Raw genomic sequence first — 22030 nt, forward strand, 5'->3', positions numbered from 1 at the left:
ATCACCTCAAGGGCGCTTAATGGCTTAAGAGAATGTCTATCACTTCCTTTAACCATCTACTGGAATGAGTTTCAGAGAGCTTAACATATCAAAATACAAAATTGAGAAAATGCATTTGTCCTGAAGAAAGGCTATCGATATTTTAAAGTAAGAAAACAATAACAACTCAAATATTTTTTATTATGTGTTTATTAAACTAATACGCTCTTCCGTGCATCTCATTAAAGCTTTAAAATTATAAAAAGAAAATTAAAAAATTAAAAATAAAAATTTTGATGTACAAAAGTTGTGTACACCAAGTGTTTTGTTTTTATTTAGTTAAAGATAAAATATTACCATACTCTTTCTTCGACCAGTGGTATTAAATTTTCGGGATTTATTTCCATATCCATTATTGTAGTTTTGATTTATTTACTTAACAAAATAACCAAATACAAGCACGCAGCGTGCCTGCTTCCTTGCGACAGGGAGCGGGCGGGGAGGGGTCGGGGTTTGGCGGGGACTCTGCCGGAACGACTGGACGACAAGTGTGAACAGCTCCATACAACACTATGAGCGAGCGTGTTCCGACACGATTTGAAAACGGACGCGCTGCGCTGGCGATCCATCCGACAAAAAATGTCGGATCCGTTTTCAAATCGTGTCGGACAAGTGTGAACAGCTCCATACATCCACTACAGCCACTAGGGCATCCGTTTCTAAAACGGGACCCGCCTCCGTTTTTAAAACGGAAGTGGGAACAGGCCCTAACTCTTTGGTGTATACTTAATGCATGCCGTTTTAGAATTATCAAGTTCACGGTAATATATTTTATCGAGTGGCATCACCTTTTTTTTCTTTCGTGAATGTCAAATGTCACTTTTTCTCAAAGTGAAGATTCTCGAAAATTGGTTGGAGGTTAGAATTACAGTTTTGTTTTGATGTTATTATTTTGATTTTCTTAGGTAAGTAGATACAATAATACAATACTTATATGTAATAACTCGTATTTTTCCGGTACACTTATTAGTTTTGAGAAATTTTTTTAGGTTTTTTATTTTTTTTTCATACGTAAATTGTTCATATTAATTTTTATTAAATACATGGTGTTGTAAACCTGCACCAATTTTCTTTTAATCAAATATCATTTAAAAATTACAAAATAATAAAATTCTTTATATTTCCTTGCATATGCATGTAAATATTTACAAAATATATTTTTTCCAGAAAAATAAATAAATCATGCATTTAAGGGTTAATAGGAGGTTACAAAGTATTCTAACTTAAAATCCAATAGACAGGGCCGGCCCGGTGCAGGTGCAATTAGAGCAATCCGCCCGGGCGCCAAATTATCAAGACGCCAAGGCCAGGATAATAACTAACAGTTCTTGAGGTTCCTGTTTATAAATAGACCTGTAATCCTAAGCCTCCGCATTGATATTTGAGTTTAGATTTCTTAGTGGGTATCGGTAAACCTAGGGAACAACATAAAAACAAGTAAATAAATTAGTTATGTACATGTTCAAGCCTTTATTGGGAATGGATATTTAGGATGATTCTGTACACCTTTCCAAAACATAAAGTCTATTATTCTACCATCTTCCCCATGGTCCAACTGACTGAGCGCCTCCACGTCTTCGGCGCTCAGTTCAAAGCTAAATAGGTCGATATTCTTCTTCAACCTTTCCGGGTTGGAGCTCTTCGGAATGACCACGATGTTGTGAATGACGAGATACTTCAACAAGACTTGTGAAGGAGTGATCTCGTGCTTGGCAGCTATGTCCTTAACTTTGGGGTGCCCTATCAAATCGGGACAGTTTTGAAGCCTGGAATTCGAAAAGAGTTTTAAGTACTCAGGAGGAACGGCTGCGCGGCCTTTTTCACGCAAAATTAGAATTTCGATTTGAAGCCAAAATATCCAACCTAACTGAATAAAAGTTAGTAATTTTTAATTTAGTATTTTTCTACATTGAAGTGACCCACCGCTTTCCCACCCCGGTATAGGTGACTTATGGTCACCCCTTCGGAGTTCTCGCAAGAATCTAATTTTTTTGAATAAACGGCTCTATAATTTAAAGTGAAGTTAGACCTTCAATGTCCCCGCATACAGTTTTAGGAAGCGGTATGCAAGCGCTTACAGATGAGTGACTACAATGGGTGTTATGATCAATGAATGAATACTTCTCAAAAATTTAAACAAGAACAGATAAGCATAAAAAATCAGGGCAATGTTAGAAAGCGTAGAATTCACAGTCTATTTACGAGAACAGAAAAAAGAGTAAAAAGAAAAAGGAACATATAGTACCAAAGTATCAGCAACCTAAAGTAGAGAAAAGGGATAAGAAGTACATGGTTGATAAGAAAAAAAAAAGAAAAAGAGACATGTTCAGTAACCATCACGAATATCGTGTGGTCACCGAATTCAGGTGAGCTGTAAGCAAGAGAAAAAGAAAACACAAGAGTAAGGTGGTTCAATGCCTCGCAGCTGGCAGTCCCGAGGATGGATTGGTGGTGGTTGGGAAGACAAATGCAGATCCAAGTGCCGCGTCCCTAAGCCGACTTCGTGGTGGTGCCCAGAAGAAAGTATATGGGATGGTAGGGATTAACCCTAAAGACCCTAGGGGAGAAAAGCGTCAGGAAGTCGGAGGCAGGGCGGAAGGCACCCAGGTCAGCACGGACTTCCCTCTGACCCACAACCACCCTCAGGGGTGGCACAGATGTCTGGCAGAGTTCCATAAGTGACAGAGCTTCAATGAGCTATGCGGGGACTAGGTCCGTAAACAACCCCTTATGGGGATATCAAACAACACAAAACAAGCAATGGAGTTCAGTTATGGTCTGAAATGGTTTCGAGATCTAAGATAGAAAAAAAAAAAAAAAAAAGAAAAAGAGAGACGATATAGTCAGAAACACATTAGTGTCTATTAAATAGGTAAAAATTTAACAATCGCAATAAACAATACAAAGTCAGCAACACGTATGTGGTTATTATAAGAATAGTAAATTAATAATCATAGTAAACAATAGAGGTCAGTAGGATTGACAAATCATGATAAATTAAACAAGGTATACAAAAATAAAGAATTAAAAGAACAAAAGAGAAAAGCAAATCATGTAGCTATTCCTGAAAATAAAATACACGGACAAAATGTTAATAGTAAATCACATGAAAAATCCTGAAAACAAGACAAACGAAAATAAGAATTAAAAAAAAAAAAAAAAAGAAGTAGTTCCTAAAAAGAAGAAATATGTAAAATTAGCCAGAGCCATAATCGGTCATTCTGACTTGAATGTTGACGGCAGCCAGTTGGGCAGGACAGTCCCTATCACCTGTTGGGTGATCTGCAGGTTTCTTAAAGCGGGTACATGTTGCACAGACAGCGTGAAGTGCCTTCTTGGGGCAATCCTCATAAGTGTGTCCCAGTGCGGCGCAGTGGTGACAGGTTTCTTTTTCCTGTGAGCAGGATTTGCTGATGTGACCGTACTGTTGGCACTTGAAGCATCTAGTGGCTCCTGTGTAATCGCGAGTGCGACAGGCATTCCATCCAAGAAAGCACAATCCGCTGTCTATTAGGACTTTACGAGCATCAGGGTGACATGTCACCACCATGTTCATAGTAGATGTATCACGTTTGCCGAAAAGCGAAACCCGCCGCATGGTTCGAAGATGATCCTCTAAAGTAAGAGAAGTCTGACCGGATAAGTTATTCGCGTACACCTCAGAAAAAAGCTCCTGGTCTGCAGCTAATTCGCCCTTTGGCACGTTGTAAATAACAATCTTTGGTAGGCGGCCCAAAGGATTAATCATCTTAAAACCGCCAGCAGCGAGTTTCGCCTCGGCTTTCTTAATGTTGTCCAGTCCTTTCTTATCTTTGGCTTGGAAAGCCATTCCTGCACCCTTAATCTTTCTTGATCGAACAATCTGAAAGTCATCAGTTTTAGGATTTAGAATTTTCTCCAATTTTTTGAGAGTGTCCTCCGAGGTTTTGCCTTCTGGAACTACGGGGTAGAAAAGGACAGTCAAAGGTTTAGGCGGGATGGGACGCTCAAAGCCATGTACAATGATTTTCTTAGAAGCTGGCAAGTTAGCAGCGGCATTGGCGTACGACAAAGTTTCATGGGCGATGGGAATTGCAGAAGATACAGGACGTGTCTTCATCGCCAAATCCAATTTAGAGGACAATGCCGACTGCGCAATCATCATTTCATCGATTGTTGTGCTTCGTGTAGATAGGGTGTTGAGTTCAAGCATAAGTCTGGTTATATCAGACATCAGATCGTCCAGAGTGGTGTTCAGCGTACTTTTGTCCGATTTGTTGAGCTTGTTGGAGCCATCCATGATTATTGATCTGATTTTTTGGCATTTTTCCAGAGCTGGAATTGCCTTCATTTCTTGGTTGCCAGGCGAGTCACTGTACCTAACTCGTTTTTTATTTTCGGCATTCGGAGTGGTGGAGGGAACAATGGAGGGCATTTCTTGGTTATCAGCTATAGTCGGAGTATGAGGGGTAGTATTTTGTGCAGTTCCAGCTTCAACTCGAGTATGAGGGGCAGTAGTTTGTGCAGTTCCAGCTTCAACTCGTTTATTTTTTTCGGCAGTCGGAGTGGTGGAGGGAGCAATGGAGGGCACTTCCTGGTTATCAGCTATAGTCAGAAAATGCCGGGCAGTAGTTTGTACAGTTCCTGCTTCACTGTCTGTATCAATTGTAACAATATTCCTATGGGACTTTCTCTTATATTTTGTGGCTTTAGAAGGTCCAGCAGTAGAAGGTTCAGCAGTAGGCGAAATGGTGGATAAAATATTCTCAATTTCTTTCAACAATTGTTTACGACTCTTCGGAGGAATCGCAGGATTCCCAGTGGAGCTGTCCGAATCATCGGAAGAACCCGCACCAGACGCCATTTATAAAAAAAAAAGAGGGGAAAAAAAGACAAAAAAAGGAAAAAAAAGAAATGGGGAAAAAAAAAAAATCCCCAGATTTTACAAAATTTTCCCCAAAAATGGGGAAAAATGTCGGGAAAAAACTTTTCAAAAATGTCAACACATATGAAAAAATGTCAAAATTGGATATCAAAAAAAATGTTTTAAAGAAAAATCAAGAAATATATAAAAAAAGTATTTAGGATTGATCCAACAAAGCTTCCAGAAGCTTCTAGAAGATTCCAGAGGGCTCGCTCGAGAAGGTTCTAGAAAAATCCGTTGGAAAGAAAAGTGACGTCACAGAAGAATGTTTACGCGAGAGCTACTAGAACCTTACAGAGAGTTCTGGAAAAAAAAACACTAGAGAAAAACACTGTAACAATAAGGTCACTGCCCTGGAGAAGAAAAACACTATTTTCACAAAGAATTTACACAAAATCACTGTTTTTTAACGGGAAAAGTATAGGCGATAGAGGATCGAACGTATAACTGAATTTATATTGTTAAATAAAAATAAAAGACACAAAAACGGGTACGCAAATACGACAAAGTACTGCATAGAACGGAAAACACTCGTAAAAACGGGCAAAAGCCCGTTTTTAAACAAAATAAATACACTGTTGTGTTGTAATTAGTGATACTGATAACGTAAATGTAAAAAAATATTAAAAAAAGCGAAAATTTTCGTAATTTTCGGGAGTACTACAAGGTTTGAGAATTATAACTCCGGAGCGAGAATAAAGCGACTGCACTAGCGGGCGACCAGAACTTTTCTACAGTAAAAAACACATAAATTTGTTTATGACAACTTTCATTTTATTTACTCTATGTGTTTTTTATTGTAAATTATGACGAGATTGACGAGCCACAAAGTTAATGCTTTTTACATATATGAATAATATTTTTTTTAAATCAAAAGTTACAGTAAATATCTAGTAAGAATGTGAGCTATTTTATTTATTTGTGTTATAAATAAAAAAAAATAGGGCATTAAAATATGTTTCATGACTAGATGTCAAAAAAAAATAAAAACAAATAAAGGAACCAATTAAACAAAAATGTGAGTAATATTTTTTGTTCCTTGAAAGTAAGTAAGTAGGTACCTACATACGTCTTTATTATTAAATTATGTAAAAATAAGTACTTACCCATAGTTGTACTTGCTCGAGAAGTGATGCTGAGCCCCTGGACTACCCAGCGGACTGTACGCGGTGAGGACGATATTCTTCTTCTGGCAATACTCCCTCAGCCCCGTCTGCTGAAGGTAGACATGGCACTCCACCTGTAGGACCTGAGGCTTCACGCTGGCAACACTGTAGATGGCCTCAATCTGCTCCTCGTTGAAGTTCGACAGGCCGATGTTCTTCGTGAGACCGAGTTCTTTAACCGCCTCCATTGCCTGAAAAATATGGATATTTGCATGTGTGGCAAAGATACAACTGATTTAAACTTTATTTTTATGAAGAGAAACAAATAATTCCAGGTTACGAATAAACTTGACAATAATTGTAACGTCATTGACTGGCTATATTTGAATTTCTCCCACTTCCATTGTCAAGGCCAGTTATGGCCCCGGTAAATGATAAAGGTTTTTCAGATAAGATTGTCGTGTATTGCCTACTCTTGTCGACGTACCCCTTAGCCTGTCTTGCCGGTGAGTTCGCACGCCTACCATGAACCTAAAAAGCACTGGACTACTGGACAGAGCATAAGTACGATTTTGAATGAATGCCATTGAAGACAAATCAAGAATGAGGGGAAGTTGCCTGGCAGCCAGGGCCGGCCCTATGCAGGAGCAGTGTGATCAGTCTGCCCCGTGTGTCGAACTGCAGAGGCATCAGGCGCTGATAATACCTAACGGTCCTAACACATCGCCCTTGAGATTATTTTACATTATAAAGGCCCTACACAAAAATACCAATAACTATGAAACTGCTATGGGCATGAGTTTCGGGCCCCCCTCGGGCCGGGGCACTGGCTCGTTCCCCGCATGCCATTTGGGAAAAGACGGATCCAGAGGCGGATTTGCAGTCTTGGCCGCCCTAGGCCCCAGAGTATGTAGCCGCCCCTTTCTCAGTACCCATCATATTGACCAGGAGTATCCAAACTTTGCGGGTTTGTTCCTCTGGAACGATTTCGGTCGAAAAATGGACAACGGACCAATTTTATTTTTCTGCGATTGATTTCGGTCCAAAAATAGACCACATTTCCTACCATTCGTAAAACATTTATTGTAATTATTTAAAACATTTTCTTGGCCAGCCGTTTATTTTAACACGGAGCTATTGAATAAAATATAATAAAAAAATATATATATATATATATATTTATTTTTTAAGAAAATACCTTTATAATGTCACACTTTATTATTCACTATCATCAGTGGAAAGTTCATAATTGGCATAAATAACATCTTATTATTGTATTATTTTATAATCTCTGATTTATTTATTTATTATAGCTTTTGTAAGGTGATTAAAAGAGCGTGTTCACACAGAGCTATAATATGCGTGGGATGGCGTATTTCGGCATATCGCTCGCCGTACATTCCAAATTGGAAAGTATGGCGAGCGATATGCTGAAATACGCCATCCCACGCATATTATAGCTCTGTGTGTGAACACGCTATTATGCATGACAATACCTAAGGCGGTTCAGTCACTAGCGCAACTGAATGGATTGGAAATACGCGAGCGACGGAGCATGATAAGTGTGGCGAGGGCGGCTGCGGGGCGTGCGGTCGCGCTGTGTGCTGTGTGTGAGCACGCTCTTGCATATCGCTATTTCGTACGTACAATATTAAGGTACTTAGGAAGTCATTTCTTGTTATCATCTGTGACTTTTTTGTCACGATTGGCCGCCCCTAATATTTGGCCGCCCTAGGCCCGGGCCTACATAGGCCTAAGGGCAAATCCGCCTCTGGACGGATCAGTAGACATCTTTTTAATTTGTCATCCCAGTATTTGTTAAATGCAGTATGCTACTTTCCTACAACCTATGTTCAAAGCATTTTCAGTGAGATAAAAAATATTATACCTATATATTAAAATAATATATTACCTTCCACAGAGAAATGTGGTCTGTGGTCAAGTCAAGTTCAAAGTCGCCATTTTCGTTCACCTTCGGCGTCATTGTTTTCTCATCATTCTCAAATCCAAAGGGCACATGGATCAAGTACAGATCAACATAAGACAAGTTCAGTTTGATCAGAGATAATCTGAGAAATCTCTCCACATCCTGTGCTCTGTTTGCTATATGGGGAAGCTGCAAAATTAATATAGGAGTGTTAAACTAGATTGATTGACGTCCATCAAATCAAGTGCCATTTTGAAGATTTCGCGTTTTGGACGGTCCCCGTTAAAAACCGATTCGCTTGGCATTTTGAAATACCAACTTAAAATGCTCTAAGGTTTGTGAGGTGTTTCAAATCTTTTTTTTAAAGTATATTTATTTATAAAATTTAACATGTTATATAATATCTAGTGTACAACTATTCTAAAACTACTACTCGTATATAAAGATTATATTATGCCTACGTACTAATATTTGGACTTCCCAACATTGGGACATAAACCAACGTATTTAATATTTGATGACCAACAAATCGAGGATAATCGTCATTTTGAAAAGTTGAATTTTGAACGGTCCCCGGAACCTCGGTCGTTTTCAGATTTCGATCAAATATCATCAGTAAACTGTTCACATTTTGACAAGCTAAGCTAAAACGGGGAGAAAATCTGCATTTAAACGGGGCCGTTCAAATCTCTAAAACTCAAAATGGTGGGGTTTGTGGAGAACTTTGTGGAAGAGATAAAATCCACCCTGGGCCGTAGATGAAGTTATGTACATTGGTTTAAACCACTTTTTGCCATTTGCAAAACCCGCAAGCTTACGCTGTGCCTATACAGTGCATCAAATACATTTTTTTAAAGTTCACTTACGAAACATTTTTTTGCGAATGGTGTTTTATCGTTGCATTAAAAATTCCCATAAATGTTTATTTTGCACATATTTCAAACTTCTAAAATTAAAAGATGTAAGAGTGGAATTTAATTTGCACCTGTCAAATCTGTTTGGCGCGGAACCTAAATTATCCATAAATAAACTGTGTGATGTCGTAACTTGTGCGATTTTTTAATACTAATTCAGTGAAAGTGATTCTTAACAAAGACATAATACATTTTTTATTAATCTAGGATAATTTTTAGTCTGATAAATTAAGATTGAAAAAAATATTTGCCAAGTGAAAAAATCAACACGAGATTATTTAAGTTTTCGTATGTTCATTCTAAATGTTTTAATATAAAAATTGTAATGCGTAATGTTACATAATCAAATTGATGATTTATGTAGAAAATTTTTGGCTTTTCTGGAAACTATAGAACATATTATATCGGGATGTTCTGTATTGGCGCCGTCCGAGTATACATTTAGGCACAATCAAGTTTTAAAAATAATTCACATTAAAAATAACTTGATTTACTGCTTAGTACCATATTATGAATACGGAACAAATTCAGTTTTAGGAAATATATTATGATAAAACTATACTAACAGACCGAAAGATTAGTTATAATTAATAGCAAAGCAATAACCCAGACTGATATTATGAAAGACGACACTACCAGCATAAAAAAATCATTTTCAACCTGGACAACTCTACCAATTCTCTTGACCTGAAAGTTTACAGAATCGGGAAAAGGGATACTAATAAACCGAGGGGTGTAAAAGTCGAGTTCCCTGAGTCTAAATGGCCGAAAACCCTACTCGGCAAAAAACACTTGCTGAAGAATAACATCCGCATGTACCCTGATCAATCAGTTGCTCAAAGGAACTATCTATATAATTTACGAATCGAACTAAAAAATAGGCAATCATCGGGTGAGCAAGACATTACAATCAAGTACATTAATAATCACCCAACAATTGTAAAATTAAATCCAAAAAACTGACCCACAAACTAATAATATATTATCAAAATGTAAGAGGACTGAGAACGAAACTTCAAGAACTAAAATGTACATTACCAACGATGAATTACGAAATTTATGCTCTTACTGAAACATGGCTAAATGCTGGCATAAACGATCAAGAACTGGGGTTTTTAGATCATTTCATTTACAGAAACGACAGATGTCAAAGTTCCAGCAATAAAACAAGAGGTGGCGGCGTACTATTGTCAGTATCAACCAAACTGAATTCGAAGAAACTGAAATGCCTTCACAAACATCTTGAACAAGTGTTTGTAATGGTTTCCTTAAAAAGTGAAAAACTTATAATCGGTTGCACATATATACCACCATCCTCCGGCCTGCAAACATATAAGGAGCACCACCTTGAAGTTGAAACTATGCGAAGAAAATTTCCTGATGCTACATTTATTCTGATGGGTGACTACAACCTCCCAAATATTGTATGGGACATTGAGAACATCGCGTCCTCGAGTCCGGACAACATCAATCATGGCTCCCATGAAATTATATAAATGTCGAACTTTTTAAATCTGCATCAGAAAAACCATGTGTACAACATCAATTCTCGTCTTCTCGATCTTGTCTTTACAAATTCTTCTAGTGTTAATGTGTATGCCTCTGATGAAATGATTCTTCCATTCGATAAATACCACCCCCTCTAATAATCAATTACCTCAATACTTATGTTAAGGTAATTGACCCCACGATTGTCAAGCGTAATTTTGAAAAAGCAGATTACCCAAAAATTATAGAATTTTTATCTACTTATAATTGGGCTTATGATCTCACTTGTAAAAGCTCAAGTTTAAATGAGGCCTTAGAATACTTTTACAATGTAATTTATCAAGCAATCGATAGATTTGTACCCCTACAAAAATATTACTCTTCTAAATTCCCTAAATGGTTCGATTCTGAACTAATTAATCTAACGTACGATAAAAAATTGCCCACAAACGTTATAAAATAAATAGAACGCTAGATAATTATATCGCATTCTCCATTCTGCGTAAAGATTGTACTAGGAAATCGAAAGTATGTTTCAAGAAATACACCAACAATGTTGAAAATTCTATTTTAACAAATATGAATAAATTTTGGAATTACGCTAACTCCTTTCGGAAAAATAACTCTAACTTTCCCGGTACAATGTTTTATGGGAAAAAAGTGGGTCATGACAAAAACGATATTGTAAATTTATTTGCAGATTTCTTCAAGAGTGTATATGTTGAAGACAATGACAACATATTATCTGATAAACCCCAATTTACCGAAAGCTCACTCAACTTGCATAACATCCATGTGGTAGTAAATGATGTTGTGACTTTTATCAAACAGCTGGATACCAGGTCAAATTCGGGGCCAGATATGATTCCCTCAATACTACTTAAAAACTGTATTCATGTTCTAGCTCTTCCTATTACTATAATTTTCAATTTATCCTTATCTTCAGGTTGTTTTCCTGAAATTTGGAAAAGTAGCTTTGTAACACCTATTTTTAAAAAAGGAGATAAATGTCAAATTGAAAATTATAGACCCATATGTATTATGTCATCACTACCTAAACTTTTAGAAAAGATTATATTAAGTAAAATTATGCATCAAATTAAACCAATTATATCAACATTTCAACATGGTTTTATGCCAGACAGATCTACGTCATCTAACTTATTGCTTTACGAAAATTTTATTTCTAATGCACTGTCCAAGGGTCTTCAAGTTGATACAATTTATACTGACTTTAGCAAAGCCTTTGATACTGTTTCTCATCGCATTTTAATGGAAAAATTAGAACACTTGGGAATAAGCGGCAACTTCCTCGAATGGCTTAGAAGTTACTTATCATACAAAAAATTATCTGTAAAAATTACCTCCACAACTTCTTACACTTTTTTGCCTTAAGTGGGGTCCCTCAAGGTTCCCACCTAGGACCAATTCTTTTCCTACTATTTATTAATGACATTTCACTAATTTTCGACAATATTCACTTTCTTCTATTCGCCGACGATCTAAAGATGTTTAAATCGATCGGTAATTCTTCTGATTGTTTAACTCTACAAATGAACTTAAATAAACTTTATGAATGGTGCATCGTAAACAAATTACATCTTAATATCAACAAATGCCAAACGATCAGTTTCCATAGATCTAAAACCCCTTTATTATTCGACTACTCAATTAACAATGCCAATCTAAAAAGAGTTTTTGAATTCAATAACCTTTGAATTATCTTTGACTCCAAATTACGCTTCTTGAATCACATTAATAGCATTACCAGTAAGGGATTACAAATGCTTGGATTTATTCTCAGAATCGCTAAAGACTTTAATAACATAAAAACTATAAAATTACTATACACGTCTCTAGTTAGAAGTCAGGTTGAATACAATGCAACCATTTGGTGTCCTCATTTCAACTCTCATTGTTTACAAATTGAAAAAATTCAAAATAAATTTTTGCGTTTTATTAATTTCAAAATTGGTATTCCTATTATTGAAATCAATTATGTCAATTTACGCAGTAAACTTAACTTATCGAAATTATCTGAAAGGCGAAAAATATTTGATCTTCTTTTATTATATAAAATTGTTCATTCAAGGTTAGACTGCCCTGACACTATAAACTTGCTATCTTTACATATACCTCCAAAATATACTAGACGGAATATTTTATTCTACAACAATAACTTCGCTGCGAATTCTGTGTTAGAAAGAATACATAGGTTGGGCAATGAACTAAGTGATGTCGCTGACATATTTAATTTAAACTTCAATACATTTAAAGCCAAATTAGTCCACCACTTTTTAAATGTAAATAATGTATGAGAAATCATTATATTTTATTTCGATTTTCTATTGTTTGTTTTATACTGATGCTAAAAATGAAATTTGTAATTTTTATGTACTTAAAAGCCCAATAGGGCGTCAAAAAATAAATAAATAAAATTCATAATAGACCGGATATAGTTTTACATGACAAAATTTAAAAAAAAACTTATATCATTGATGCCGCTATTCCAAATTCCTGTAATATTCAAAAATCTGTTTCTGAAAAAATAAGAAAATACACCTAGCTCTCTCATTCAAAATTTAGGCGTTTTAGATCTGTCAAACAATTTATATATAAACATGCAAAAATCAGTCATTTTAAATACACGTAGGAACAGTGGCGGATCCAGGGGGGGGGTCACGGTGGTCATGACCCCCCCCCTGGGCTGGGGCCCAGGGGGGGGGGTCATGACTACCTAGGTCCTGGGCCCATCCAGGACCTAGGTGGACCACTAATTAAAATTGTTAAACATAATGTTTTTATATTTTTTTTGTCACAATATAAATTTTATTTAAGTACTTTCAATATTTAAGACCCGGCATTTTCAATTTCTACCGATTTTATATCAAGTTTCTCGCTAACTCCTTAAGTCTTGGAGTTCCAAAAAAAAAAAGTTGTTTTTGAAGATAATATCCATACATTTGTTTTGCCGAAACGTTAATTATTTGAAATTCCCTCGATAGAAAAAAATCGCAAAGTAAGCTCCGAAAATTATTAAAAATACGTTTTGTTCTGTTATTTAATATGTTATAAGCACGAAAAAATTCAGAGTGTATGTTTAAATGCAACTAAAGACATTGGAGAGAGATTTTTGCTTTATTTCAAATGAGTCGTGTTTCATAAAATATTTTCACAGCAGTCGCTTACGTCTGTTCGTTCCAATCCTTTTAAATATTAGCGCGCTCTCTCTAACATTCTGATTTACATAAGACCATTTCAAACATTCATCAGTCCCGCGCAGTCGGCAGGCATAGTGGACGTGTGTCAGAATTTTTGGCATCTAAAATTACGTGATTTACTGTAAATAATATTTAATTTAAAATATTTGAATAGCTTATTTAACGTGAATATTGCATTTTTCGGTTAAATAATATTGTTTTTCAAAATTGAAAAATAATTAACAAACATAAATTAAATGTCCCAAGGCCGCGGCTTGTGTACAAAAGTACTATTCGCCAAAAATTCGTTTGCCACAAGGCGATGTAAGCTGATTGTTCTAAAACTGTGAGATTATTTCTTGAATGAATTCCGCAGTCGTTTTTTGCCACTCTGGAAATATTAGAGTAAAACACGTCAGGTATTTAACAAATACTGGTTATTCAGACTTTGCCGAACATTTAATTAATACTAACCATACTTTTGATAAAAATACAGGAGTCAAAATTGTACATAAAAATAAAATAGGAATACGCCTTAATAATATAGAAGCATTAGAAATAGTAGTAGATTGAGATCAAACGAAACCGGTCGACGTGTATAGCAAAATAAAGTGGTTTAAAACAACAACAAAAAATATTTTGAATAACATATTTAATTAAAATGTATCTATCACGTATACTTTTATAAAATTTACAAATATCTTTATGAAATTCAATTTTTATTTAAAAAAGAAAAAAGTGAAGTAAAGCAAAAAATAGAGTATTAGAAATTATCCTCAAGGGACAACTCTGTATTACAAAACATATTCAACTATTTCAAGTTGTTTTTATAATTTTATACTTTATATTATTTTTTAGATTGCGTCCATTTAGACATATTTAATGCATTGATAACTGTAAAAACCGAGTAAGTTTGTTTTGTATTGGCCATTAAATGATGATGATGTTTTTGTTACGTAACTCCACACAGGATTCAGGTAATTCTGCGTGATTATACAAGTTAAAAATAAAATGTTAATTTTTCGAAATTCCAACGCTTTAAGGTCGATTTCAGGTAAGTAAGTTAATAAACTAAAGTATAAATAAATATTTTTCTATGGAAAAATATTGTTCTATAGGAAAAAACACAATGGATTGTTGACCCTATACGAACTCTATGACAAGTAAAAGTGGTGGGCGTCGCCCATCTACAATTCGAAATGCAGAATGCCGCGTCTTAAGAGGAAGCTACAAGCCAAAAATATGTATATTCTTTGTTTGCCTTATTTTGTGACGAATACACAGGTAATAGGCATTAAAATCGCTTGGAAAATGGATTCAAGAAACACTCGATTTCATGCGCAAAAGTGGTTTTTATTTATTTTGTATAAAAATTTATAAGTACGCAAAAAATTAATCAAAGGAAACTGTCACAAATAATTTTACCCATAATATGTTATTTTTTAAAAGTTGATTCATTTGTGCATTCATACATTTTTATTGAATAAATACATTTTTTAGTAGGTTACATTTATATTTTATATGAAGTAAATAATTTTTTCATTTGAATTCTCCTCAAGAGAAAAGATAAGAAAAGCATCAATTTATATAAAGCATTTTATTTGGTACTCATAATGTAAACAAATTCGTTATAAAGATTAATGGAAAATCACTATTTAGCACTAATTGAGCTTCGCCTTAAGTCTGAGTTCTGTTGATTTTATTTCCGAGTAGAGCCGATTTTCCGTCAGCACATATACGTCGTAATGGGGTAAAATATGGTAGATTGTAGTTCATAATGTTATAATGCAAACTTATTAGATAACTATTTAAAATTATTGTACTGTTTAAATGAATAAATATATAATTACAAAAAGTCTTCTGTTTTACAAGTCCTTAGGAGGAACCTAGAGTTCAAACCCTGTTGATATAAAAAAGCTTAAAACAATTAAAAGTATTTTTAAAATATGTAATTATTTACTTATGTATATACTTTTATAAAAGTATATAAATATGTAATTATTTACTTATGTATATAATTTTATAAAAGTATATACATAAGTTACATTTTAATTTAATATAAAAAAGATTTAATTAATTAAATCTGTAATATCCTTAGTTTGAGAATTGTAGACGTTTTAAGTCCCGCGCGCGTCCAGTTCAAGTAACTTCGCTAGTATTTGTCCACCGAAATAAAAGTTTATTTATCAAGTACCAAATACCTAACGACCGGCGGACTCCTGTCGACCCTTACTACGTGTTGCCGTTAAATGCACGGCGAATTTGGAGAGTATGTCCAACTTTTGGTAAAATTAATTTTAGTTCTCAATAATATCAACAGACGTAGCAAACGCAAGAAGTGAAATATATAAAATTGCTATCTTAGCGACAATCAAAACCCTATGCGCAGTTGTGAAAACTAAAAAAGGTGGGTGTTACCCAAATCGCAATTCCAAACAGCGTATGCTGAGGCTTAATTAATTTAATATAATACTTTGTTTGACGGCAAACGCATTATTCGGGAACGAACGCATCGAAAATTCGAATGTTACCGCGTCACCGCGCACCGCCACCGGCGCGCGCTTCGGCCGCCACCTTTCATATTATTATGACACATTTCGTGTAACCACGTGTGACGCTTGCGCGCGCTTTGTTTCGACTAACGTCTAGCGTCTAGCAAAACCTAACCTCAATCGGAACGACTAAACTTTATTAATAAAGTGTTTACTTTTATTTGTTTACTAAGTTAAAAAAAATAAGTTCCAATATAAGTAATAGTGTTCTTAAAAATTGTTGCTGCAAATTCAATTCATTACAAGAAATGGTAAGTAATCTAATCAGTTTCTTCATTATGCCAGTGTATGTGTGTTTAAACTCAAATGTTATTTGTTAATGTTCTAAGGCTGGGGTTAGACTCGTAAGTTTTTTTCCTGTAAATCGCTCTTGAAGGCGAGTTTGGCCAAATTCCCAATGTAAACGACACCAAAAGTCACTTAACGTAATTTTTTATTCGTTTTAATTATGCTCTTTTTGGAATAAATTCAGCATAGGTAGATGCAAGTTATTTATTTTTACCGTTTTTTTTTTAAGTCTATGTATCCATAAATTGATGTATCTAATGTAGAATATTTTCATTTGAGAAATTTTAGGTTGACGAATATAATGCTTAAATTCAGTATTGGTAGATCAGAGTTAATATTTTATAAGAATAATTTTTAAATATATGTAGCTGTGAGCTGTTCCTTGAAAATGTCTAATACTGAGATTTGTTTGCCGGGGTTCGAACCCGCGATATCTATTGTATTTGTTTTAATTATGCTCTTTTAGGATAAATTCAGAATAGCTAGATGCAAGTTATTTATTTTAACCTTTTTTTTAAGTGTATGTATCCCTAAATTGATGCATCTATTGTAGAATATATTTAAACCTAGCTGTGAGTTGTTCCATCATCATTTCTAATATTGAGATTGGTTTGTTGATTTGTTTCCAAAAAAATTATTTGTAAATAAATTTTACAAAAATTTTAGATGTGGAAATTTGATAAAGTGTATGTAAATTTGATAAAAGTACATATACCTAGTTTTGTAAAAGAACGTATTAGTTACATTTTGTTAATATATATACATATTATATTTAACTTAATCAAGTTTCTTTTTATTAATATTTATATGTACCTATTAATAATTCACTTTCAGAATATTTTTGTTTGGATTGTAAATAAATAAAATCAATTCAAATTTTATAAATATTTACTTTTATTAGCGTTCCCCATAGTTTGAGGATTGTCGATAATATTGACTACGCTGCCGGCTCGGCCGCTGCTGGCAAAATAGAATGGACGGTATTCATCCACCAGGTAACAAGGTATTAACAAGCGTATGGAAGCATCGGCGAACGGAGATCTCGCTGGGCGCTTCTTACGTATTGCAAGCACCGCGTCATGGCAACAATATTTATTTCAAATTACTTGCCTCGTGCAAATCAGGCAAAAATATGACGGTGCAAGGCGCTCGGTTTTAAAATTTATAAAGCACAAGAATCGAAATATTTCCAGCGTTTATATTCCTCTTAAATATGGAAGTACAGTACTTACATTTATTAATAACATTTGCTGCAAACGATTGGTCCTAAAGGAGTTCAAATTTTTAATTCATTCGGCCTCACTATTGAGAAGAGCACGCTGGAAGGCATTATTCTATTCTTCGATAGACTGGATAGACACTTCATACCTACAGTGAATATTACAGTGGAACGATTCAAATTCTTTACCAGGAAGCAAAGAAATAACGGTCAACAAGCTGTTATTATTTGTCTATTTTGTCGTGACAAGCAAAGTGTTACAATAATAATGTCGAGTCAAATTCTGCAAATGCAGAATGCTACGGATATGGTTGGCGAGTGGAAACGTTTTAAGCAATCATTTCTTTTATATATGATGGCGAATAACTACAACGAGGAAAAGGAAATTCAAAAAGTTGCAAGATTCCTACACACAATACTATGTTGAAGACACACCTGACACCATGTTATATTGTGGTGAAATAAGAACACGATTAATAATTGTAATCTGTACTGTATTGGTTGACAATTGACATTACACGAGCCTACGCCGCACAGTGGGCTGAAAATCGCCTTTCATAGACATAGAGACTTGAATTTTCAAGGGTATTTTTTTTTGCTAGAAATGGATTCTGCTGATCATTACTATGCTATAAAATGTCGTACGAAGCAATTGCGTGTACAAATGAAGGAGTTATAATTTTTTTAAGAAAAATTTGTATGGCCCTGACATTAAAAATGAGGCTATCTCTGGAATCATATGGTTGGCCGTTCTATCTTTACACACAGATAATACTACTATTTATTTGTATTTTTTTGACATACTTCATATTGTGGCGCAAGGTGCGATTATTTTTTTAAAATACCTCAAAGTTGAAAAAAACCCTTTTTAATGTTGATGATTCATTTTAATGCTTAAATGCTTTTAGGTTTGCAGTGTAAATAAAATATTGTAAACTAGACAAAGCACACTCATATGTAAAGCATTTAGGCATTAAAATGAATCTTCAACATAAAAAAGTTTTTTTTTCAACTTTGAGGATTTTTAAAAAAAAAATCACAAGTTTCGCCACAGAACAAAGTATGTCAAAAAAATACAAATAAACAGTAGTATATTTGTGTGTAAGGATATAATGGTCAACCTTATGATTCCAGAGATAGCCTCATTTTTAATGTCAGTTCCATACAAATTTTTCTTAAAAAAATGATGACTCCTTCATTTGTACACGCAATTCCTTCATACAAAATTTTATAGCATATTAATGATCAGCAGAATCCATTTCTAGCCAAAAAAAATACACTTGAAAATTCAAGTCTCTATGCCTATGAAAGGCGATTTTCAGCCCACTGTGCACAGTGTTTTGGCTTGCAGTGTAAATAAAATATTGTAAACTAGACAAAGCATACTCATATGTAAAGCATTTAAGCATTAAAATGATTCATCAACAAAAAAAAGATTTTTTTTCAACTTTAGGATTTTTTAAAAAAAAGTCACACCTTGCGCCACAATATGAAGTATGTCAAAAAAATACAAATAAATAGTAGTATTATCTGTGTGTAAAGATAGAACGGCCAACATTATGATTCCAGAGATAGCCTCATTTTTAATGTCAGCGCCATACAAATTTTTCTTAAAAAAAAATATAACTCCTTCATTTGTACACGCAATTGCTTCGTACGACATTTTATAGCATAGTAATGATCAGCAGAATCCATTTCTAGCCAAAAAAAATACCCTTGAAAATTCAAGTCTCTATGTCTATGAAAGGCGATTTTCAGCCCACTGTGCGCCGCCCGGGTTTGCGGAGCAAAAGACAATCTTAATGATATACCTAGTGTTACCATATCCAACAATACCTACTTTTTACTTGTATATATTATTATCAAAATTAAATTATAACTTCTTGTAACTGTAACTGACCGGACCTAAGTCCTCCATCACAACACAAGCAAGCATTTTCGGCTTTCTGTGGTGGTGGTAGGAGTTATTGTTGGGTTATTCGTAACCCGGGAATGTTTGTCTTTCTTTAAAAAAAAAAAAAAAAAACTTGACCACGACTACGTGACCCCCCCCTGGCGCCAAAGCTGGATCCGCCCTTGCGTAGGAATGATCTAGGATTACGAAAGATTTTATAAATATTTATACTGAGGGATCAGTAGGATTTTTAGGTTCAGTTAGAAGTTCTACCGAGCCGAACCCTCTGATATGAAAATATCTGGAGTCGGTGAATTATTTTCCCATTTGATCTCTGGTGAGTTGACGTGTTGTTCTTGTATTGTTTTGTATTTATTATGCTTAAATAATGCACTTGCATAATGTGGATTGACTAGATGATCATTTGTGGAAAAGTGTGGGGAAGATTTACCCGGACATAGAGTCGGAAAAAATAAAACTATAAATATACCCTTTTAAACCTGTATTGTTATGTTATTATAAATAAACCGTTCAAATCTTGTTTTTAGTTCTATTGAACTTTAAAAACATGTTCAAAAAATTACCCGTAATAAATACAATTTTAAACCATTTTTGTTCACAAGACGTATTTGAAGCTCTTGTGAATTTATTTTAATTTATATTTTTATAAAACCTAGAAACTTAAGATAAATTACGAAATATAGGTACATTTATTGGCTTTAAACGACAGTTAACAGTTGATCTGCTTTCGTGTCAATATTTGGAGGTATGATTTTTTTAATGAGCGCGGGCGAATTCAAAATCAAAAGTAGGTACTGAAATCTTCAGCGCTCAACACACCGTATCGTCAATATCTTATAGCTCAAGTGGGTAAGTGGTGCACAATTAGTACTTACTTTTGTGGTTATAAACAATTCACTTCTTTCACCCTTTTTCTGATCTAGCCACGATGTTAATACCCGTCCAATGACGTCCTCATTATTGTAATTAAATGCTGTGTCTATTAACCGATACCCCAAATCTAAAGCATTGTTGACGGCATTCTCTATCTCATCTGGTTTGGCCTAAAAGAAAATTACGATACCATTAGACAACGCGTAATCAATGCATAAAATAAAGTAAGTAATTCGTTGTTTTATTCTTAACCTTGAACACAAGTGTTTACCTGCCACGTTCCTAGCCCAACCATTGGTATTTCCATATTGGTTTCATTTAAAGTAACAGTTTTCATATTTGACGGAATAATATTATCTGAACCTTTCGTTCAATTAAAACAAAATGAATGAAATATTGTTGGTGAGAAAATTGGCAATTATTCAAGTCTATGGGACTATTTTTAGACTATTTTGTGTTTATGAAAAATTTGACCGAAATCTTCTGTGTACAGCTAGCGATTTGTTTTTATGTAAACATATGTCAAATTCTAAGGAATCAGATTCATACAATCACGGTTTTGTTTTTTAATTGTTCCTTTGTTTATTATTATTTGATTTCAAAGAATTATCTTCGCGCTAGTATTTAAAAATCCCACCGCATCGAGTGTTGCCACCTAAAATAATAGACAGCACTTTTAATAACAAGGCTTTAATCAGAGCTATAGCTCTGAAGGTTTTATGAACATCATTTTATTTATTTATTAATCTTAAGTTAGCTCACATCTTCGTGTGTGCTAATAGTTTTATAAACATGTACATTGTTTGGCAAACATAATCTTTCTTTAAATATTTCAATAAAGTCACAAAAAAGAAACATTAATAATTGAGATAGACATATTTTCTTAATTCATTTTACTGTGAAGTGGTAATCATTGTTTGAAATATAGAGACCAAATATAGTAAAAATTGTATTTATCTATTTAAAATCCGCTCGATAATCTCTATATTATTATTATCTCTAAATAGTACAAAACAAAGTCGCTGTCTGTTTGTGCGCTGAGTTCTTACAAACTATGAAACCGATTTTGATAATGTTTTAACTGTAATTTAGAGAATTTCTTCCGAAGGGTATTTATAGAAACTAGAGAAAAATCAAGTAGTACACGTCAGCTAGTGTAGTATTAAACAAAGTCACTATCCGCGTATGTCTGTTTGTGCGTTTAATTCTTCTGAACTAAGCAACGGAGTTTGATAGGGTTTTAATTATCATTTAGAGAATTTCTTCCGGAAGGTTTATATGTATATAATATAATACATGGATATTGAAAGTAGCGAAAAGTCGAGAAACGCCGAGTACATATCAGCTAGTTTAATATAATAAATGCTTCAATCTAATTAATATATAAACTAACCATCACGCCGTTGGTAGGCAGAGAGGATGGTCTGCCAAACAATTCAGTGTTGGCACAAACTCCTTGCTTCAGTCACATTCATACATTCAACGTTTCTTACACTCTTCTATTATAACGACTCTCGGAATGACCTGACTTAAGTATTGGTTCACTTGATCACGCCATGTCTTCCTTAGGCGTTTTTGACGTCTTCTACCATTCACTCTCGCTTCA

The 22030-nt window shown here is 34.4% G+C and overlaps 1 protein-coding gene across 2 annotated transcripts; it reads right to left on the reverse strand.

The window, feature by feature from the left end:
* Positions 1 to 1499: 1499 nt before the first annotated feature.
* Positions 1500 to 20805, reverse strand: LOC149416928 (1,5-anhydro-D-fructose reductase-like). Of its 2 annotated transcripts, XM_089640688.1 has the most exons (5): positions 20696 to 20805; positions 20427 to 20594; positions 7961 to 8164; positions 6049 to 6299; positions 1500 to 1805 (listed from the first exon to the last, which is right to left on the reverse strand). In XM_089640688.1, the coding sequence occupies exons 1-5, from the start codon at positions 20759 to 20761 to the stop codon at positions 1502 to 1504; spliced, it is 993 nt and encodes a 330-aa protein (XP_089496814.1). In that variant the 5' UTR covers positions 20762 to 20805; the 3' UTR covers positions 1500 to 1501. The 2 variants fall into 2 exon arrangements, with proteins under 2 accessions (XP_089496814.1, XP_089496815.1); XM_089640689.1 differs by lacking the exon at positions 7961 to 8164.
* Between the last annotated feature and the right edge of the window lie 1225 nt (positions 20806 to 22030).

This window comes from Hesperophylax consimilis, chromosome 16 (assembly GCF_061612785.1).
Source record: "Hesperophylax consimilis isolate HC1 chromosome 16, BYU_Hcon_1.0, whole genome shotgun sequence".
NCBI classification, from domain to species: Eukaryota; Metazoa; Arthropoda; class Insecta; order Trichoptera; family Limnephilidae; genus Hesperophylax; species Hesperophylax consimilis.

What these genes read in the sequence shown, in the direction of transcription:
- LOC149416928 (XM_089640688.1), bottom strand. Translation starts at nt 20,761, where the DNA reads ATGAAAACTGTTACTTTAAATGAAACCAATATGGAAATACCAATGGTT. An exon ending in AATTGTTTATAACCACAAAA is followed by an intron (nt 8,165 to 20,426) that starts GTAAGTACTAAT and finishes TTAATTTTGCAG; the next exon opens with CTTCCCCATATAGCAAACAG. An exon ending in TCGAGCAAGTACAACTATGG is followed by an intron (nt 1,806 to 6,048) that starts GTAAGTACTTAT and finishes TTCGAATTCCAG; the next exon opens with GCTTCAAAACTGTCCCGATT.